Here is a 17404-nt window from a genome sequence, read left to right on the forward strand (position 1 = left end):
CCTCAGAGTCAGGGTCAGTGATACTGTTGACATTTCTCAAAGCTGCAGGAAACATCAAAGTGGATGCATGAGAACAGGATTTATTTATCTTTTCCTTTCATTTCTTTTTTTCCACAGTATGCCCTCCAGAAATGTTTAGTACGAGACTATTTTCTAATGTGCATATTTAAGTCTGAAAAGAGAGACTGGAACTTGGAGGCTGAAACACCAATGCAGAAAATATCAAACAAAAACACACAGAAGAAAATTACAGTCTGGAGTCATCATTTATTTACAATATATTAAAATGTAATGCAAAATTATTACTTATAACAAGTGGTCATTTTGTTCAATAATGAAAATAAACATTAACTATTTTGAAAGCTAGTATGAATCAATACAGATATTTATATATTTTATATATATATAAATATTAATGTGTACAGTCCGCAATGTTATGTTCACTAATTTCTTTGTTTTCATTTTTCCCCCAGGTGTCTTATGATGATTCAGGTTTAAGAGTATCATATAACGACATCATAAAACAGTTGAAAATTCCTTTTAAAAGTCCCGTTGACTGCATAGAGCAGGGCTTCCCACACCCGGTCCTGGTGTAGTGTTTCCCCTGCACTACACAGTGGATTCAAATCCCCAACTCATCATCAAGCTTTGATTAGCTCAATCCGCTGTGTAGTGCTGGGGCAAACACCAAAACATGCACCCGGCGGAGGAGCAGGACCGAGTTTGGGAAGCCCTGGCATAGAGAACAAGGGGATGTGATAGACGAGTGTCTTTAAAAATCATGTGTAATACAATCACACGTGGATAATACACATGTTGGCAGGCAGATAATACACATGTTGGCAGGCCTGCTCAATTCATTAATGCTAATTCATAAATACTAAAGAGACAGCCGAAGGGTTCATTGTAACACCAAGCAACCGTAAAAGCGTGGGTCTTTAATATCTTCCTGGTTAAACTGTTGCGCTGTTGTAAAAGGTAGCATTGGTTCAGGACAGAATACTGATGAATCCTACATGGCAAATAGGCTTCAGAAACACTGAAAAATATTTGAATGCATTATATCCAGTTTACAGGGGTGGATTTAACATGCTGGTTGAGGACACCTAATCCTCACCATGTGTAATCCAGTATGGTATGGTCCAAATGTGGGTGTTGAAGGAGATATAAACTACAGACAAACCACCATAAAGCATGGTGTTGAATATCATTCCCTTTGGAAAGCAAAGCACATCAAATGGAAAGAAAAAACAAGTGAAAAGCACAAGAACAACAACAACCACAATGACAGAGAGAAAAAAACAGCTCAGCCAAAGACCCTCCCCCAAATGCTTTTCTGCAAAGTACTTAGTTCATTTCAAGTTGAAATCAAATGAGACAAAGCATCTCATAGGGTACACTACACTCAAACCTCCTGGAAATCATGTCCTTGATGGCAGCACTCTTGAAAACAAATTCTAATTTTATTTCAAACATCAAAACAAAAAGATAAAAAAAAGAAGAGAAAGGACTAAAGTTTCATCACAAGCAGTTTGGTGCAGCAGCTCTCTTCTGTTGTCTTCCCGTTAGGAAACATTATTATCCTGCAAAAACAAGTAATAAAAAACAAGCAGATGAGCCGATGAAAGCGTCTTTGTTCGGTGTGGCGCAGCGTGGCACTGCAGACAGAATCTAAGCACAGCTGTGTGGGTGCCAGCTGTAGAGGACCCTACTTATATCTCCCAAAAATAAACTCTGGTCTTTTTTTTACCAGGACGAGCAAATAAGAAATAACACAGTGTACACACCTAGTTGCAACAAAGGTTTTTTTGGTATTTATTTTCTCCCCCTTTTTTTCTTGTTTTTTTTTCTTTCTTGTCTCCCAATGCAGTGATAAAACATTAGGGAACATTGCTACAGTTCCTTGGCACAGTTACAACCATGATCATGATCAAATCTAGGAAGGAGGAGACGATGGCTCCAGCCAAGCAGCAGCTGTCCTCATGCAGCTAGCAGAGACAAGAAAGACAAGTCATTATTAATGGAGGTGCTGTTCAACTGGAGGGGCCAGATCCAAGATGGAGACACACAGTCACATGTGACTGGTGAAATACATTAAGACAGGGTTGGCCCAGTGGAGTGAGAGAAACCATTGGTGTTGTGTACTGTACACTGACGTACTATGGCACCTTCTCTAGACCTTAGCAATGCAAGCTGTTTTGTAATAGTAGAATAATAATGACAGTCATAGTATCATGTTGCAGGGTTAGAAGAACAGAGTGGTTGTGAGTGTGTGCACGTGTGTGAAAACAGCACAGTGAGTCCGATCATGCACCACTGGGGCCCTCTCAACCTGCAGCCTGTGTTGGCTGATGTATGTGTTAACTACGTTGTCTCAGAGGGCTCGTCTTCACTGTCACTGTTGTTCAGGTAGCTGCCGCGTGTATATCTGGAGCGGTAGGACCCTCGAGACGCACCACCATCTTTATGTTCTTCCTCCTCTTCTTCCTCGGATTTGTCCGAGCAGAAACGTCTTCGGCTAGGAGGACTGGAAGGAGAGAGAAAGAAAAAGGATCAAAAGACAACTGAAGATAGTTGGGACACAGTGGGGCACGATCATTACCAAATATCAATCCAATGTTCTTATCCTTTATGTAATGTTAGACATTATAAATGTACACAAACACATGCACGGATGCATACTACCATAGCTTTAGTCATAAAACTAAAGTAGGTCCATTTGTATACCATTTATTAAACAAAAAAAACAAACTTATTACACAGAGAGAATGTGATGGATTCTGGTTCTGGTTTGTGGTTGAATGAATCTGCTATGCGCTGTGGTTTCCTCTCCAAAAACAGAAGAATGGCACACCTACAGTGCACTGGCTGGCTTCCCTCTCTCTCTCTGTCATTAGATAGTCTTCCTGCAGCCTACCGCTATTGTTAGTCTGAACGGGATTTAACATTCAGGCCTGCTTAAATAATGCAAACCTAGTGTTAATTACTGTCAATCGGGCATCTAAAAAGAACTTGCTGCTTGTGTAAATCAATGCAGTGGGTCTAATTACGGCCAGAGTTAATGGGGCTGCAGGGGAAATCTATGGTGGCCGTCTTAATTGACGACCCCTGGAATTTTCTTATTTCCGGGGCCATAAATCAGGCTGACGTTTGGGTGGAGAACTAGTGAGCAGCACTACGGCTACACCCAAGTCAGCTTTGTCTTTTCCTCCAATCTAAGCCACTGCTGCTAGGCTAATCGGCATTGTAATGCATCCACAACACGCTTATCTCTCTCCCTCACCCCCCCCCTCTCTCTGAATTACAGCAGTGCAAAGCAATGTCACAATGATTGCCATTGAAGAGATGCAAATTCAAATTGCTTTCTGATGAGCTCTCGTGAATTAAGGACCTCAATTAGTATTTAGGAATTGAGAGTGTAAATAGAAAACAAAAATGTCTTGAGATGAGCCAAGTGAAATTGTACATCTCTACAGTAATGATGATGTACTGTTGAAGCCCTAACAGGAATAGGTCAAGTAAGTCAAAGTGATGCATCATTCATAACACAACTGATGTGGTATTAGGCTTTCAAAAGGTGACTGGATATTTAGGTTATATTATATTGTACTCAGGAGAGGCTTGACTGAGCAACCTCTCTCTGTGGTTAGACCACAACACCATGCAGTGGACACACTCCTACACTCCACACCAGGCAACAGGCATCACCTACTGCCAGCCTCAGTCACTGTCCGGTCTGTACAGATACTTCATCATCAGGTTGTCCACTTTCTTCTTCCTATTCTTCTCCTCCTTCTTGTTAGGAAGGGGCTGCCCTTCAGCAGGCGTCCCCGCCTCCCCCTCTGGGCTACAGGCCTGGCGGCCAGGGTCTCTCTTCACGCTGTTGGTGCTTTTGTAGGAGATGGTAGAAGCACCAGAGCTGGAGCTAGACTCTGAGTCAGACTCTGAATCCAAGGATGAGGATGAAGAAGAGGACTCCTTTTTGGACATATTTTTGGACTTCTTGCCTTTGTTCTTGTAGCTGCCCTTCTTGCTGCAGCGGTCCTCATCGGAGCCATCTGACTCGGAGCTGTGGCTCCTCTTCTTCTTCTTCTTGCCTTTGCTCTTCTTTCCGCTGTGGCTGCGGCTGCTCATACTGCTGGAGGACCTCCTAAAATCCACGGCCGACGAGGAGCGTCTCAGACTGCTGGTGCTGTGCCCGCTGTCCGCCTCCCTGTCGCCTCTCCCCCTAACGCTAAGCACACTCTTCCTGTCGTCCTCTGTGTCGTCCTCTTTCCTCCCTTCCTCGGCCTCTGAGTCTTCCAGGCTGGTGCGTTTGAACTTGATGGGTTTGAAGTTGAGCACCTCGTTGATGGCCTTCTCCAGGTCGGGGTCCAGGTAATTGCGGTGGCTGACGGTGGCCTGCTTGATGTCCGAGGTGTCAGGGAGCTTGTCGTCATCTCTGTAGGAGCGGACGGGTGGCGGGGGCATGGACAGGCTGCGTCCCGTGGAGGAGTGGGGGCTGTAGGCTGAGGAGCGCTCAGTGAGGGCCGCCACGCTGTGCCCGTCCTCCATGTCATCGAACTCGCTGAGGCGGCAGCTGTGGAAGTCAGATATGCGCGAGTCAGCACGGCTTACGCTGCCAGGGCTCCTGCCCCCAGAACGACGACTAGGAGAGGGGCTGCTGGGGCAGCGACCACTTCTTCCATATGACTCGTCCGTACGGTGTGCGGAAGTGCTGCGGCGGCTCAGGGGACTGGACATACCCAGGCTGATGGTTGACTTGGTGTCGTCCTCTGGGCTCAGGCCACAGCGCGTGGTGGCAACGCAGACCCGGCTGGGAGCCATGGAGGACACGGTGGACTCTTTGTCGAAGTCTCCCCAGCGGCTGTCCATGCCCTTCCTAGCCCTGCTGGTGGCTTCAGTGTAGGCCTGGGAAATAACCGAGCCACGGTCATCATCATTCCCAGTCTGGGACTTCCTCCAGGAGCTGGAGCTGACTGAGTAGGAGTCACCCTGGGGTGAGGAGCATTTGGACTTGGCCTTACGGAAGGAGGTGATAGACTCATGGGAGTCCTGTTCCTTCTTGTGGGAACTGAAGAGGGAGCTGTCGTCCCCTTTACCTCCGATGGAGTCATTGATGTTGGAGTGCTTCCTGTAGCTCAGGGAACTCATCACAGACACTGGCCTGCTCTGATCTACCTCTTTCTCTTTGCCCTCTTTGTTAAACTCTTTCCGTTCCTTACCCTCTTTCCACTCTTTCCCTTCCTTTGCGTCTACGTTTATGGCAAATCTAGAAAGAGGGAGGGAGGGAGGAGTGGCAGGACAGAAAAAAGTTGAAGTAGATGGAGGAAGCGGAAGAGGAGGAAGAGAGAAATAATGATAGATGAATTACAAACTTAAAAAGGAGAGATGAATGATAGGAATAAACAGGAATAAGATGAGCATATATTGAACTTAGCAGGAAGAAAGTAAAGACAAGTTGATATAACAATGATTCAAACTAATGTGGGGTAGAGAATGTCTGTTTGAATTCACAACTTCAACACAGAAAAAAAACAGATGCACAAGATACACATTTAAGATATGTACTGACTCGAGAAATACCCTCAAACAAAATGTATTGTTCTAATCAATTCCTTTATGCAAAATCAAAGTCTCTGTTTTGAACTAGTTTAGTAGGGGGGTATTCATTTGAATTTCATGTGTGTAAATGTTAGAAATAATTATAGTCAAGCATCTCATTGTGGTTAAATATGTTGAGTGATTCAGCAAGAGAGATGGACACACACTTCCCATGTGTGTGTTTCCGTCTTAACCAACACACACAACTGAGATCAAGGAACTGAGCTCTCCTGAAGGAAGGGAGGATGTCTATGGGGACACACAGTTACGAGAGATTTAAAAACTCTTAAAAGTATTTCAAAGTTGTGGCCAGCTGAAGTGGGGGTGTGGGACAGACAAATCTAGGGCAATCGAAGCTGTCAGACACATCCATTAATCTCAGGGAGAGGGGAGAACGGGAGAGAGAGGAAGAGGAGGGGGGAGAGAGGAGGGGTATAGGTATGCATGCCAGCTGGCCACCGGGCATGTCGATAAAACTGCCAGGGAGGCGGCTGTCATCAAGGCAGTGACAATAAAAGATAAAGAGGCTGGAGGAAACACCAGTAATAATAATAATAACACCTCCCTATGTCTAGCCAAGTGTTCCAGTCTAATTGTTTTATCTGCATTGGGAGCTAAGTGCTAGGCTGGACGACGTCAACATCCTGATAGGGGGGGACTGGACACTAAAACCAGTTTGGGCTGCTATGTAAGCAGGGGGAATGTGCGTGTGTTGGTGAAGACAGGACCATAGTGGTGAAGACAGGACCATAGTGGTGAAGACAGGACCATAGTGGTGAAGACAGGACCATAGTGGTGAAGACAGGACCATAGTGGTGAATACAGGACATTAGTGGTGAAGACAGGACATTAGTGGTGAAGACAGGACCTTAATGGTGAAGACAGGACATTAGTGGTGAAGACAGGACATTAGTGGTGAAGACAGGACATTAGTGGTGAAGACAGGACATTAGTGGTGAAGACAGGACATTAGTGGTGAAGACAGGACATTAGTGGTGAAGACAGGACCATTAGTGGTGAAGACAGGACCTTAGTGGTGAAGACAGGACCATAGTGGTGAAGACAGGACCTTAGTGGTGAAGACAGGACCTTAGTGGTGAAGACAGGACCTTAGTGGTGAAGACAGGACCATAGTGGTGAAGACAGGACATTAGTGGTGAAGACAGGACATTAGTGGTGAAGACAGGACATTAGTGGTGAATACAGGACCTTAGTGGTGAAGACAGGACCTTAATGGTGAAGACAGGACCATAGTGGTGAAGACAGGACCATTAGTGGTGAAGACAGGACATTAGTGGTGAAGACAGGACCATAGTGGTGAAGACAGGACCATAGTGGTGAAGACAGGACCATAGTGGTGAAGACAGGACCTTAGTGTTGAATACAGGACATTAGTGGTGAAGACAGGACATTAGTGGTGAAGACAGGACCATAGTGGTGAAGACAGGACCATAGTGGTGAAGACAGGACCATAGTGGTGAAGACAGGACCATAGTGGTGAAGACAGGACCATAGTGGTGAAGACAGGACCATAGTGGTGAAGACAGGACCATAGTGGTGAAGACAGGACCATAGTGGTGAAGACAGGACATTAGTGGTGAAGACAGGACCATAGTGGTGAAGACAGGACCTTAGTGGTGAAGACAGGACATTAGTGGTGAATACAGGACCATAGTGGTGAAGACAGGACCTTAATGGTGAAGACAGGACCATAGTGGTGAAGACAGGACCATAGTGGTGAAGACAGGACCTTAGTGGTGAAGACAGGACATTAGTGGTGAAGACAGGACATTAGTGGTGAATACAGGACCTTAGTGTTGAAGACAGGACATTAGTGGTGAAGACAGGACCTTAGTGGTGAAGACAGGACCTTAGTGGTGAAGACAGGACATTAGTGGTGAAGACAGGACCTTAGTGGTGAAGACAGGACATTAGTGGTGAAGACAGGACCATTAGTGGTGAAGACAGGACCTTAGTGGTGAAGACAGGACCATAGTGGTGAAGACAGGACCATAGTGGTGAAGACAGGACCATAGTGGTGAAGACAGGACATTAGTGGTGAAGACAGGACATTAGTGGTGAAGACAGGACATTAGTGGTGAAGACAGGACCATAGTGGTGAAGACAGGACCATAGTGGTGAAGACAGGACCTTAGTGGTGAAGACAGGACCTTAGTGGTGAAGACAGGACCTTAGTGGTGAAGACAGGACCATAGTGGTGAAGACAGGACATTAGTGGTGAATACAGGACATTAGTGGTGAATACAGGACATTAATGGTGAAGACAGGACCATAGTGGTGAAGACAGGACCTTAATGGTGAAGACAGGACCTTAGTGGTGAAGACAGGACCGCTGCAGCATGTGCCATACTGACCTGGAGCTCTTGAGGCTGCCGTCATCTGAGAGGTTCTTGGTAGATCCCTTGTTTTTGGACAGCCAGGACTTGACCCCATCCACACAGTCTTCAATCTCCAAGTCAGATGAGTCTCCCTCACTGTGTGGAGGGGAGGGAAAAAACACAACATCATTGGGAGGACAGGATGGGAGTAGAGAAAAAGAGAGGTGGGGAAGAACTGAAAGAGTGATGGAGAAAATGTATAAAGAGGAAGAGGGAGAGGCGATGGAGGGAGGGAGGGAGGGGTGAGAGAGGGATGGAGTGAAGTTGAAGAGAGAAGGAGAGGGGGAGAGAAGGATTCTGTAGTATTGGAAGTTAGTGAGGCAACCAAGGAGGACCACATAATTGAATTAGGAGAGAAGACAATAGAAAACCACATGCACTAGACCACAGGAGCTCTAGGAAACACACACATCGACACACTTGTTGTCACTGTTAGCAGTGTTATCACTGTGGCCCTGTGGTTAGCTGGCAATGGGGCACAGTTTGTCCCCCAAAGAGGACTCAATTCCATTCACTCTGATCCAAAGCCACTCAAGTTAAGGTGGAGCACAAGGAGAGAGACCAGGAATGGGATAAAGTGGAAAGTGAAGAGAATGGGCACAAAACGTAGGGATTTTCACTTTCATCTCACCCACTTATCTATTCCCTCCACAGCCCCCAAAGTTGCGGTTGAGCTCTTGACAAAATGATTTGGTGCACAGCTTGGGTGCTGAGCTGTTTTCTCTCTAAATTATCATTATGGCGTCGACAGCCTACTGCGAAGCGTGAGGAGAAATGGAGGGTTGTCAGAAATTTGACACGGTTGAAAAGAGCATGACACTCATTAAGTGCCGTCAGAGCCCAATGCTCATGTGGTGCTGCGAAATTAAGGTGTTACAGCTTAATAATAAAACTGAGACATCGATCGGGGGTGGTCCAAAATCTCCACATCTGCTTTTAAAAACCTCTTATCTTGCTGTGGAGTAGAGAGAAAATAGCTTTTTCAGGACGTATACTGCAGCACAAGACCCACCAGCACATACAGTAGCTACAATTAAAATCGTTAAGAGGCAGAGATACAAAAGCATCCCCTGATCGTAGAATGGTCATAACTAGGCAGCTCTGTTTTAACCTGTACAATAACTTCAAATACTAGGCACTAAGATGGCAGTGTTTATAAGGGAAGGAGAAGGTTTGATAGTCGAGATAAAAGCATTTCTCTAGGAGGGAAGCTGTAATTAACTTTGCAGGCCATGCCTGGCCTATTAGACAATGTGGGGACGTTCAGTGAGAATTGTTATTGTGACAGAGTGAGCGGCTGGCTTTGGCACAGAGGCCTTGTCCATATGGGGGCAAAGAAAGAATGAAGGAGACCTGGGAAAAAAAACAAGCTAAAGTTAGCTAACCGGTGCAGACATTTCCATGGCTGTTAACTCATCTCCTCTCCTCCGAGATAAAACAACAAAATATACAATGGGGCAAAAAAGTATTTAGTCAGCCACCAATTGTGCAAGTTCTCCCACCACACCTTTGCAAATAAATTCATTAAAAATCCTACAATGTGATTTTCTGGATTTTTCCCCCCTCATTTTGTCTGTCATAGTTGAAGTGTACCTATAATGAAAATTACAGGCCTCTCTCATCTTTTTAAGTGGGAGAACGTGCACAATTGGTGGCTGAATTGAGAACGTGCACAATTGGTGGCTGATATATATATATATATATATATATATTCTATTTGTGTCTTTGTTGGGCTTTGCGAGTCAACTCCTCCCCAGCCTCTTAAGATTTGTCTTTTATCCGTTCACTTATCTGGCAACATACTGCTTTGAAGAACTATCGCCGCCCCAGGAATACTAAGAGCACTGATGTTGCTTTAAAGAAAGAAAGAAATTGAAAAACCTAAATTGTTTAAGAATATTATTTGGAGGAAGGCTGGTATTTTGTTTCTCTTGACCCTGATTACATCACCAGGGAAAAATTACATTAGCTGTGATTATGCAAAATTAATGTCAAAACCCTCCGTACAAAATAGTCAAAAATGCATTAATTCAAGGAGAGAATTTCCTTAAGCACTAATTTTTGATTCATTTATACAAGTACAATCCTGTTGAGATTCAAATGTTTTTGGGGGGTGAAGGAGACCTGTCCACGACTTGAAGGATGTGCTTCTCTTTCCCCTTGTGCATTTTGTCCAAGGAGGAGCCCGTGGGTAAATGGAGGTGATGCATTCAGATCACAGAGGCCTTCCTTCCCCCGGGCCGGGGCCAAAACAAACCGACGGGACGACGGACCCTTTATAATCGAGCGCTTCACACATGGTGTCACACACGATTTATATCCTTGACCGCCATACCATTAGTTAAGCCGTGCCGAGAGCCCAGGGGAGGCAAACAAACACAGCGTGTGGAGGGAGACATTAATTGTCTGTGACAATCTGCCTCCATTGGTTGTACATCTCTGTTACACACTATTACATTCATCATTAGCTCCTATGGATCCTCTTCTGCTCCCTCCGCCCTGCTCCTCTTTGATGTCCCTGAGTCTTACAAGCGTCTGTGTTGATGTTAAGAACATTTGGGATTTTATTAGGCAGCTCAGCCTAGACAGCATCTCCCTATGGGGGTTCAACACAGCCAGCCAGCCAGGCATCAAATCAAATAAACTTTTATTTGTCACATACACATGGTTAGCAGATGTTAATGCGAGTGTAGCCAAAAGCTTGTGCTTCTAGTTCCGACAGTGAAGTAATATCTAACAATAATATCTAACAAGTAATCTAACAATTCCCCTAACAACTATCTAATACACACAAATCTAAAGGGGTGAATGAGAATATGTACATGTAAGTATATGGATGAGCGATGACGAAGATGCAATAGATGTACAGTGCCTTGCGAAAGTATTCGGCCCCCTTGAACTTTGCGACCTTTTGCCACATTTCAGGCTTCAAACAAAGATATAAAACTGTATTTATTTGTGAAGAATCAACCACAAGTGGGACACAATCATGAAGTGGAACGACATAACTTTTTAACAAATCAAAAACTGAAAAATTGGGCGTGCAAAATTATTCAGCCCCTTTACTTTCAGTGCAGCAAACTCTCTCCAGAAGTTCAGTGAGGATCTCTGAATGATCCAATGTTGACCTAAATGACTATTGATGATAAATACAATCCACCTGTGTGTAATCAAGTCTCCGTATAAATGCACCTGCACTGTGATAGTCTCAGAGGTCCGTTAAAAGCGCAGAGAGCATCATGAAGAACAAGGAACACACCAGGCAGGTCCGAGATACCGTTGTGAAGAAGTTTAAAGCCGGATTTGGATACAAAAAGATTTCCCAAGCTTTAAACATCCCAAGGAGCACTGTACAAGCGATAATATTGAAATGGAAGGAGAATCAGACCACTGCAAATCTACCAAGAACTGGCCGTCCTTCTAAACTTTCAGCTCATACAAGGAGAAAACTGATCAGAGATGCAGCCAAGAGGCCCATGATCACTCTGGATGAACTGCAGAGATCTACAGCTGAGGTGGGAGACTCTGTTCATAGGACAACAATCAGTCGAATATTGCACAAATCTGGCCTTTATGGAAGAGTGGCAAGAAGAAAGCCATTTCTTAAAGATATCCATAAAAAGTGTTGTTTAAAGTTTGCCACAAGCCACCTGGGAGACACACCAAACATGTGGAAGAAGGTGCTCTGGTCAGATGAAACCAAAATTGAACTTTTTGGCAACAATGCAAAACGTTATGTTTGGCGTAAAAGCAACACCTGAACACACCATCCCCACAGTCAAACATGGTGGTGGCAGCATCATGGTTTGGGCCTGCTTTTCTTCAGCAGGGACAGGGAAGATGGTTAAAATTGATGGGAAGATGGATGGAGCCAAATACAGGACCATTCTGGAAGAAAACCTGATGGAGTCTGCAAAAGACCTGAGACTGGGACGGAGATTTGTCTTCCAACAAGACAATGATCCAAAACATAGAGCAAAATCTACAATGGAATGGTTCAAAAATAAACATATCCAGGTGTTAGAATGGCCAAGTCAAAGCCCAGACCTGAATCCAATCGAGAATCTGTGGAAAGAACTGAAAACTGCTGTTCACAAATGCTCTCCATCCAACCTCACTGAGCTCGAGCTGTTTTGCAAGGAGAAATGGGGAAAACAAATTCAGTCTCTCGATGTGCAAAACTGATAGACACATACCCCAAACGACTTACAGCTGTAATCACAGCAAAAGGTGGCGCTACAAAGTATTAACTTAAGGGGGCTGAATAATTTTGCACGCCCAATTTTTCCGTTTTTGATTTGTTAAAAAAGTTTGAAATATCCAATAAATGTTGTTCCAGTTCATGATTGTGTCCCACTTGTTGTTGATTCTTCACAAAAAAATACAGTTTTATATCTTTATGTTTGAAGCCTGAAATGTGGCAAAAGGTCACAAAGTTCAAGGGGGCCAAATACTTTCGCAAGGCACTGTATATACTGTACTTTATACCATGTGATTAGTGTAATGTAAGATATGTAAACATTATTAAAGTGGCATTATTTGGAGTGCATTGCATAAAGTGACCAGTGATTGGGTCTCAATGTAGGCAGCAGCCTCTCTGAGTTAGTGATGGCCTTGAGTTAGTCTGATGGCCTTGAGATAGAAGCTGTTTTTCAGTCTCTCGGTCCCAGCTTGATGCACCTGTACTGACCTTGCCTTCTGGATGGTAGTGGTGTGAAAAGGCAGTGGCTCGGGTGGTTGATGTCCTTGATGATCTTTTTGGCCTTCCTGTGACATCGGATGCTGTAGGTGTCATGGAGAGCAGGTAGTTTGCCCCCGGTGATCAGTTGTGCAGACCGCACCACCCTTTGGAGAGCCTTGCGGTTGTGGGCTGTGCAGTTGCTGTTGCGCCTTCTTCACCACACTGTCTGACTATTTCAGTTTGTTTGTGATGTGTACGCCGACGAACTTAAAAACCTTCCACCTTCTCCACTGCTGTCCCTTCGATGTTGATAGGAGGGGGGGGGGGGTGCTGTTTCCTGAAGTCCATGATCATCTCCTTTGTTGACGTTGAGTGAGAGGTTATTTTCCTGACACCACACTCCGAGTGCCCTCACCTCCTCCCTTTAGGCTGTCTCGTCGTTGTTGGTAATCAAGCCCACTACTTTTGTCTGCAAACTTGATGATTGAGTTAGAACCGTGCATGGCCACGCAGTACAGGGAGTACAGGAGGGGGCTGAGCACGCACCCTTGTGGGGCCCCAGTGTTGAGGGTCAGCGAAGTGGAGATGTTGTTTCCTACCTTCACCACCTGGGGGCGGCCCGTCAGAAAGTCCAGGTCCCAGTTGCACAGGGCGGGGTTGAGACCCAGGGCCTCCAGCTTGATGATGAGCTTGGAGGGTACTATGGTGCTAAATTCTGAGCTGTAGCCAATGAACAGCATCCCAACAGACTGGGATAGGGAGCAATTGAATATGTCCGTAAACACACCAGCCAGCTGGTCTGCGCATGCTTTGAGGACGCGGCTAGGGATGCCATCTGTGACAGCAGCCTCGTGATTGTTAACACGTTTAAATGTTTTACTCACGTCAGCCACGGAGAAGGACAGGGGAGGGCGCAGTCCTTGTTAGTGGGCCTCGATGGTGGCACTGTATTATCCTCAAAGCGGGCAAAGAAGGTGTTTAGTTTGTCTGGGAGTGTGATGTCGGTGTTGGTGCCGTGGCTAGATTTATTTTTGCAGCCCGTGATTTCCTGTAGACCCTGCCACGTACCTCGTGTCTGAGCTGTTAAATTGCGACTCCACCTTGTCCCTGTACTGGCATTTCGCTTGTTTGATTTCCTTGCGGAGGAAATAGCTAGTCTGTTTATATTCAGACATATTCCCAGACCTCTTTCCATGGTTAAATGCGGTGGATCGCGCTTTCAGTGTTGCTTGGATGCCGCCATCTATCCACGGTTTCTGGTTAGGGTAGGTTTTAATAGTCACAGTCTTTATAAAACGCACTCACCGAGTCAGCGTATAGGTCGATGTTGTTCTCTGAGGCTGACCGGAACATATTCCAGTCCGCATGATCAAAACAATCTTGAAGTGTGGCTTCTGATTGGTCGGACCAGCGTTGAATGATTCTCGTCACGGGTACATTCTGTTTGAGTTTCTGCCTATAAGACGGAAGGAGCAAGATGGCGTTGTGGTCAGATTTGCCGAAGGGGGGGCTTTGTATTGCTTCGCGGAAGTCAGAGTAGCAGTGGTCAAGGGTATTGCGCATGCGGGTAGCGCAATCAATAACTGGAAGAATTTAGGTAGAATTTAGGTAGACATGTTCTCAAATTAGCTTTGTTAAAATCCTCAGCTACAATTAATGCAGCCTCAGGATATATGGTTTCCAGATTGCATATAGTCCAGTGAAGTTCCTTGATGGCCGTCTTGGGGTCTGCTTGAGGGGGAATGTACACAGCTGTGACTAACTGATGAGAATTCTCTTGGTAGGTAAAATGGCCGGCACTTGTTTGTAAGCAATTCTTGATCAGGTGAGCAGAAGGACTTGAGTTCATGTATGTTGTTATGATTACACCATGAGTAATTAATCATAAAGCATACACCGCAGCTCTTCCTTTTCCCAGAGGTGTTTATCTCTGTCGGCGCGATGCATGGAGAAGCCTGGTGTCTGAACCGATTCCGACAACATATCCCGAGAGAGTCATGTTTCCATGAAACAGAGGATGTTACAATCTCTGATGTCTCTCTGGAAGGCAACCCTTGCTCGAATTTCATCTACCTTGTTGTCAAGAGACAAGACGTTGGCTAGTAGTATATTCAGGAGTGGTGTGCATGTTTACAGAGCCTGGACGGGTGGCCGCTTTGTCTGCCCCTTTTGTTTTGGATCGCCTACTAGAATTAGCTCCATTTTCCTGGGTGGTGGTCCGAACAGAGCATCCGCTTTGGGAAAGTCGTATTCCTGTTGGTAAGTTGACGTTGATCTTATATCCATTAGTTCTTTCCGGCTGTATGGAATAAGATTTAAGATTTCCTGGGGTAACAATGTAAGAAATAATACATAAAAAAAACAAAATACTGCATAGTTTCCTAAGAACTCGAATCGAAGCAACCATCTCTGTCGGCGCTATGCCATCCAATACGCATCTGTTCAAAACCTATTCAGACACATATGCTATTGCTGTGATCTCCAATACCAGATTAAAAAGGGAGATTGTGACGCAGCTTGTTTTTGTTTTACTTTCTTTCATCCTGACATTGTTAATTTATAATGAACAAAAATATTAACGCAACATGTAACAATTGCTCAGATCTTACTGAGTTACAGTTCATAGAAGGAAATCAGTCAATTTAAATAAATTCATTAGGCCCTAATTTATGGATTTCACTTGACTGGGCAGGGGCGCAGCCATGGGTGGGAAGGCATACAGTGCATTCAGAAAGTATTCAGACCCCTTGACTTATTCCACATTTTGTTACGTTACAGCTTTATTCTAAAATTGATTACATTGTTTTTTCCCTCATCAATCTACACACAATACCCCATAATGACAAAGCAAAAGCAGGTTTAGACATTTTTGCAAATTTATTACAAATAAAAAATGAAATATCACATTTACATAAGTACTCAGACCCTTTACTCGTACTTTGTTGAAGCACCTTTGGCAGCAATTACAGCCTTGAGTCTTCTTGGGTATGACGCTACAAGCTTGACACACCTGTATTTATGGAGTTTCTCCCATTCTTCTCTGCAGATCCTCTCAAGCTCTGTTAGCTTGGATGAGGAGCGTTGCTACACAGTTATTTTCAGATCTCTCCAGAGATGTTCGATCAGGTTCAAGTCCCGGCTCTGGCTGGGCCATTTAAGGACATTCAGAGACTTGTCCCGAAGTCACTCCTGCGTTGTCTTGGCTGTGTGGTTAGGGTCGTTGTCCTGTTGGAAGGCGAACCTTCACCCCAGTTTGAGGTCTTGAGTGCTCTGGAGCAGGTTTTCACCAAGGATATTCTCTGTACTTTGCTCTGTTCATCTTTCTCTCGATCTTGACTAGTCTACCATACTCTACCATAAAGGCCTGATTGGTGGAGTGCTGTAAACCTTCCAAACTTCTTCCATTTAAGAATGATGGAGGCCACTGTGTTCTTCAACGCTGAAAATATTTTTGGGGTACCATTCCCCAGATCTGTGCCTCAATAGTCTCCGCGCTTTATGGACAATTCCTTTGACCTCTTGGCTTGGTTTGTGCTCTGACATGCACTGTCAACTGTGGGACATTATATAGACAGGTGTGTGCCTTTCCAAATCATGTCCAATCAATTGTATTTACCACAGGTGGACTACAATCAAGTTGTAGAAACAGCTCAAGGATGATCAATGGAAACAGGGTGCACCTGAGCTAAGTCTCATAGAAAAGGGTCTGAATACTTATGAAAATAAGTGTCTAAAAGACTGTTTTTGCTTTCTCATTATCGGGTATTGTGTATTCATGAGAATTATTTTTATTTAATCCATTTTAGAAAAAGGCTGTAACGTAACAAAATGTGGAAGAAGTCAAGCGGTCTGAATAGTTTCCGAATGCACTGTAACTATAGAGTTTTCATTCTGGAGATCATTCTTAATTATCTGGAGATCATTAAGGGCTTGTAAAGTTGTTCCTGACATAGGGAATAGAGGTCTCTAGTTTGGCTATGTCTTTACGCACCAGTCTGTAGTACGTGTCCACAGCTAGCCCATGTGGGACGAATGTGGATGGAGGTTGAATACATTGCAAAAAAACAGTTTCAGCCGCAATGTGTGTATGAATTGTAGAGATCCACCTGCATATTGAAGGTATATGTGCTAGTGGGTACAAAATATAATTATTTAGACAATACAGAGATCATTTTTTATTGTAATTTTTACCCCTTTTTCTCCCCAATTTCATTATATCCAATTGGTAGTTACAGTCTTGTCCCATCACTGCAACTCCCCTATGGACTAAGGAGAGGCAAAGGTTGAGAGCCTCCGAAACAAGACCCTGCCAAACTGCACTGCTTCTTGACACACTGCTCGCTTAACCCGGTAGCCAGCCGCACCAATGTGTCAGAGGAAACACTGTCCAGCTGGCGACAGAAGTGAGCTTGCAGGCCCCCGGCCCACCACAAGAAGTCGCTAGATTTCGATGGGACAAGAAAATCACGGCCAAACCCTCCCCTAACCTGGGCGATGCTGGGCCAATTGTGCTCTGCCTCATAGGTCTCCCGGTCACGGCCAGCTGTAACACAGCCTGGGATCGAACCAGGGTCTGTAGTGACGATGCAATGCAGTGCCTTAGACCGCTGCACCACTCGGGAGGCTCATAATACTGAGGTGCAGTTAATCTCTTACTTGACAGATTCACCACTTGGATTTGTTGCGTTGCTGGCTCAGGGAGCGGTGGCTGGTCCTTGTG

General features: G+C 44.9%; 1 protein-coding gene across 12 annotated transcripts in view; it reads right to left on the reverse strand.

Moving 5' to 3' along the window:
- Positions 1-247: 247 nt before the first annotated feature.
- Positions 248-17404, reverse strand: part of LOC124005683 (unconventional myosin-XVIIIa-like) — a 183917-nt gene continuing 166760 nt past the window's right edge. For 9 of the 12 annotated variants that reach the window (XM_046315142.1, XM_046315141.1, XM_046315138.1 and 6 more), the window contains 3 exons: positions 7980-8099; positions 3713-5272; positions 2468-2527 (listed from right to left, as the gene is read on the reverse strand). In XM_046315142.1, coding sequence (XP_046171098.1) covers positions 3721-5272; positions 7980-8099 — 1672 coding nt within the window. In that variant the 3' untranslated portion in view covers positions 2468-2527; positions 3713-3720. Of the gene's footprint in view, positions 2528-3712; positions 5273-7979; positions 8100-17404 lie in introns of all 12 variants that reach the window. The other 3 variants (XM_046315146.1, XM_046315145.1, XM_046315144.1) reach the window with 2 other exon arrangements.

Source organism: Oncorhynchus gorbuscha, linkage group LG19 (assembly GCF_021184085.1).
Source record: "Oncorhynchus gorbuscha isolate QuinsamMale2020 ecotype Even-year linkage group LG19, OgorEven_v1.0, whole genome shotgun sequence".
Lineage (NCBI taxonomy): Eukaryota > Metazoa > Chordata > Actinopteri > Salmoniformes > Salmonidae > Oncorhynchus > Oncorhynchus gorbuscha.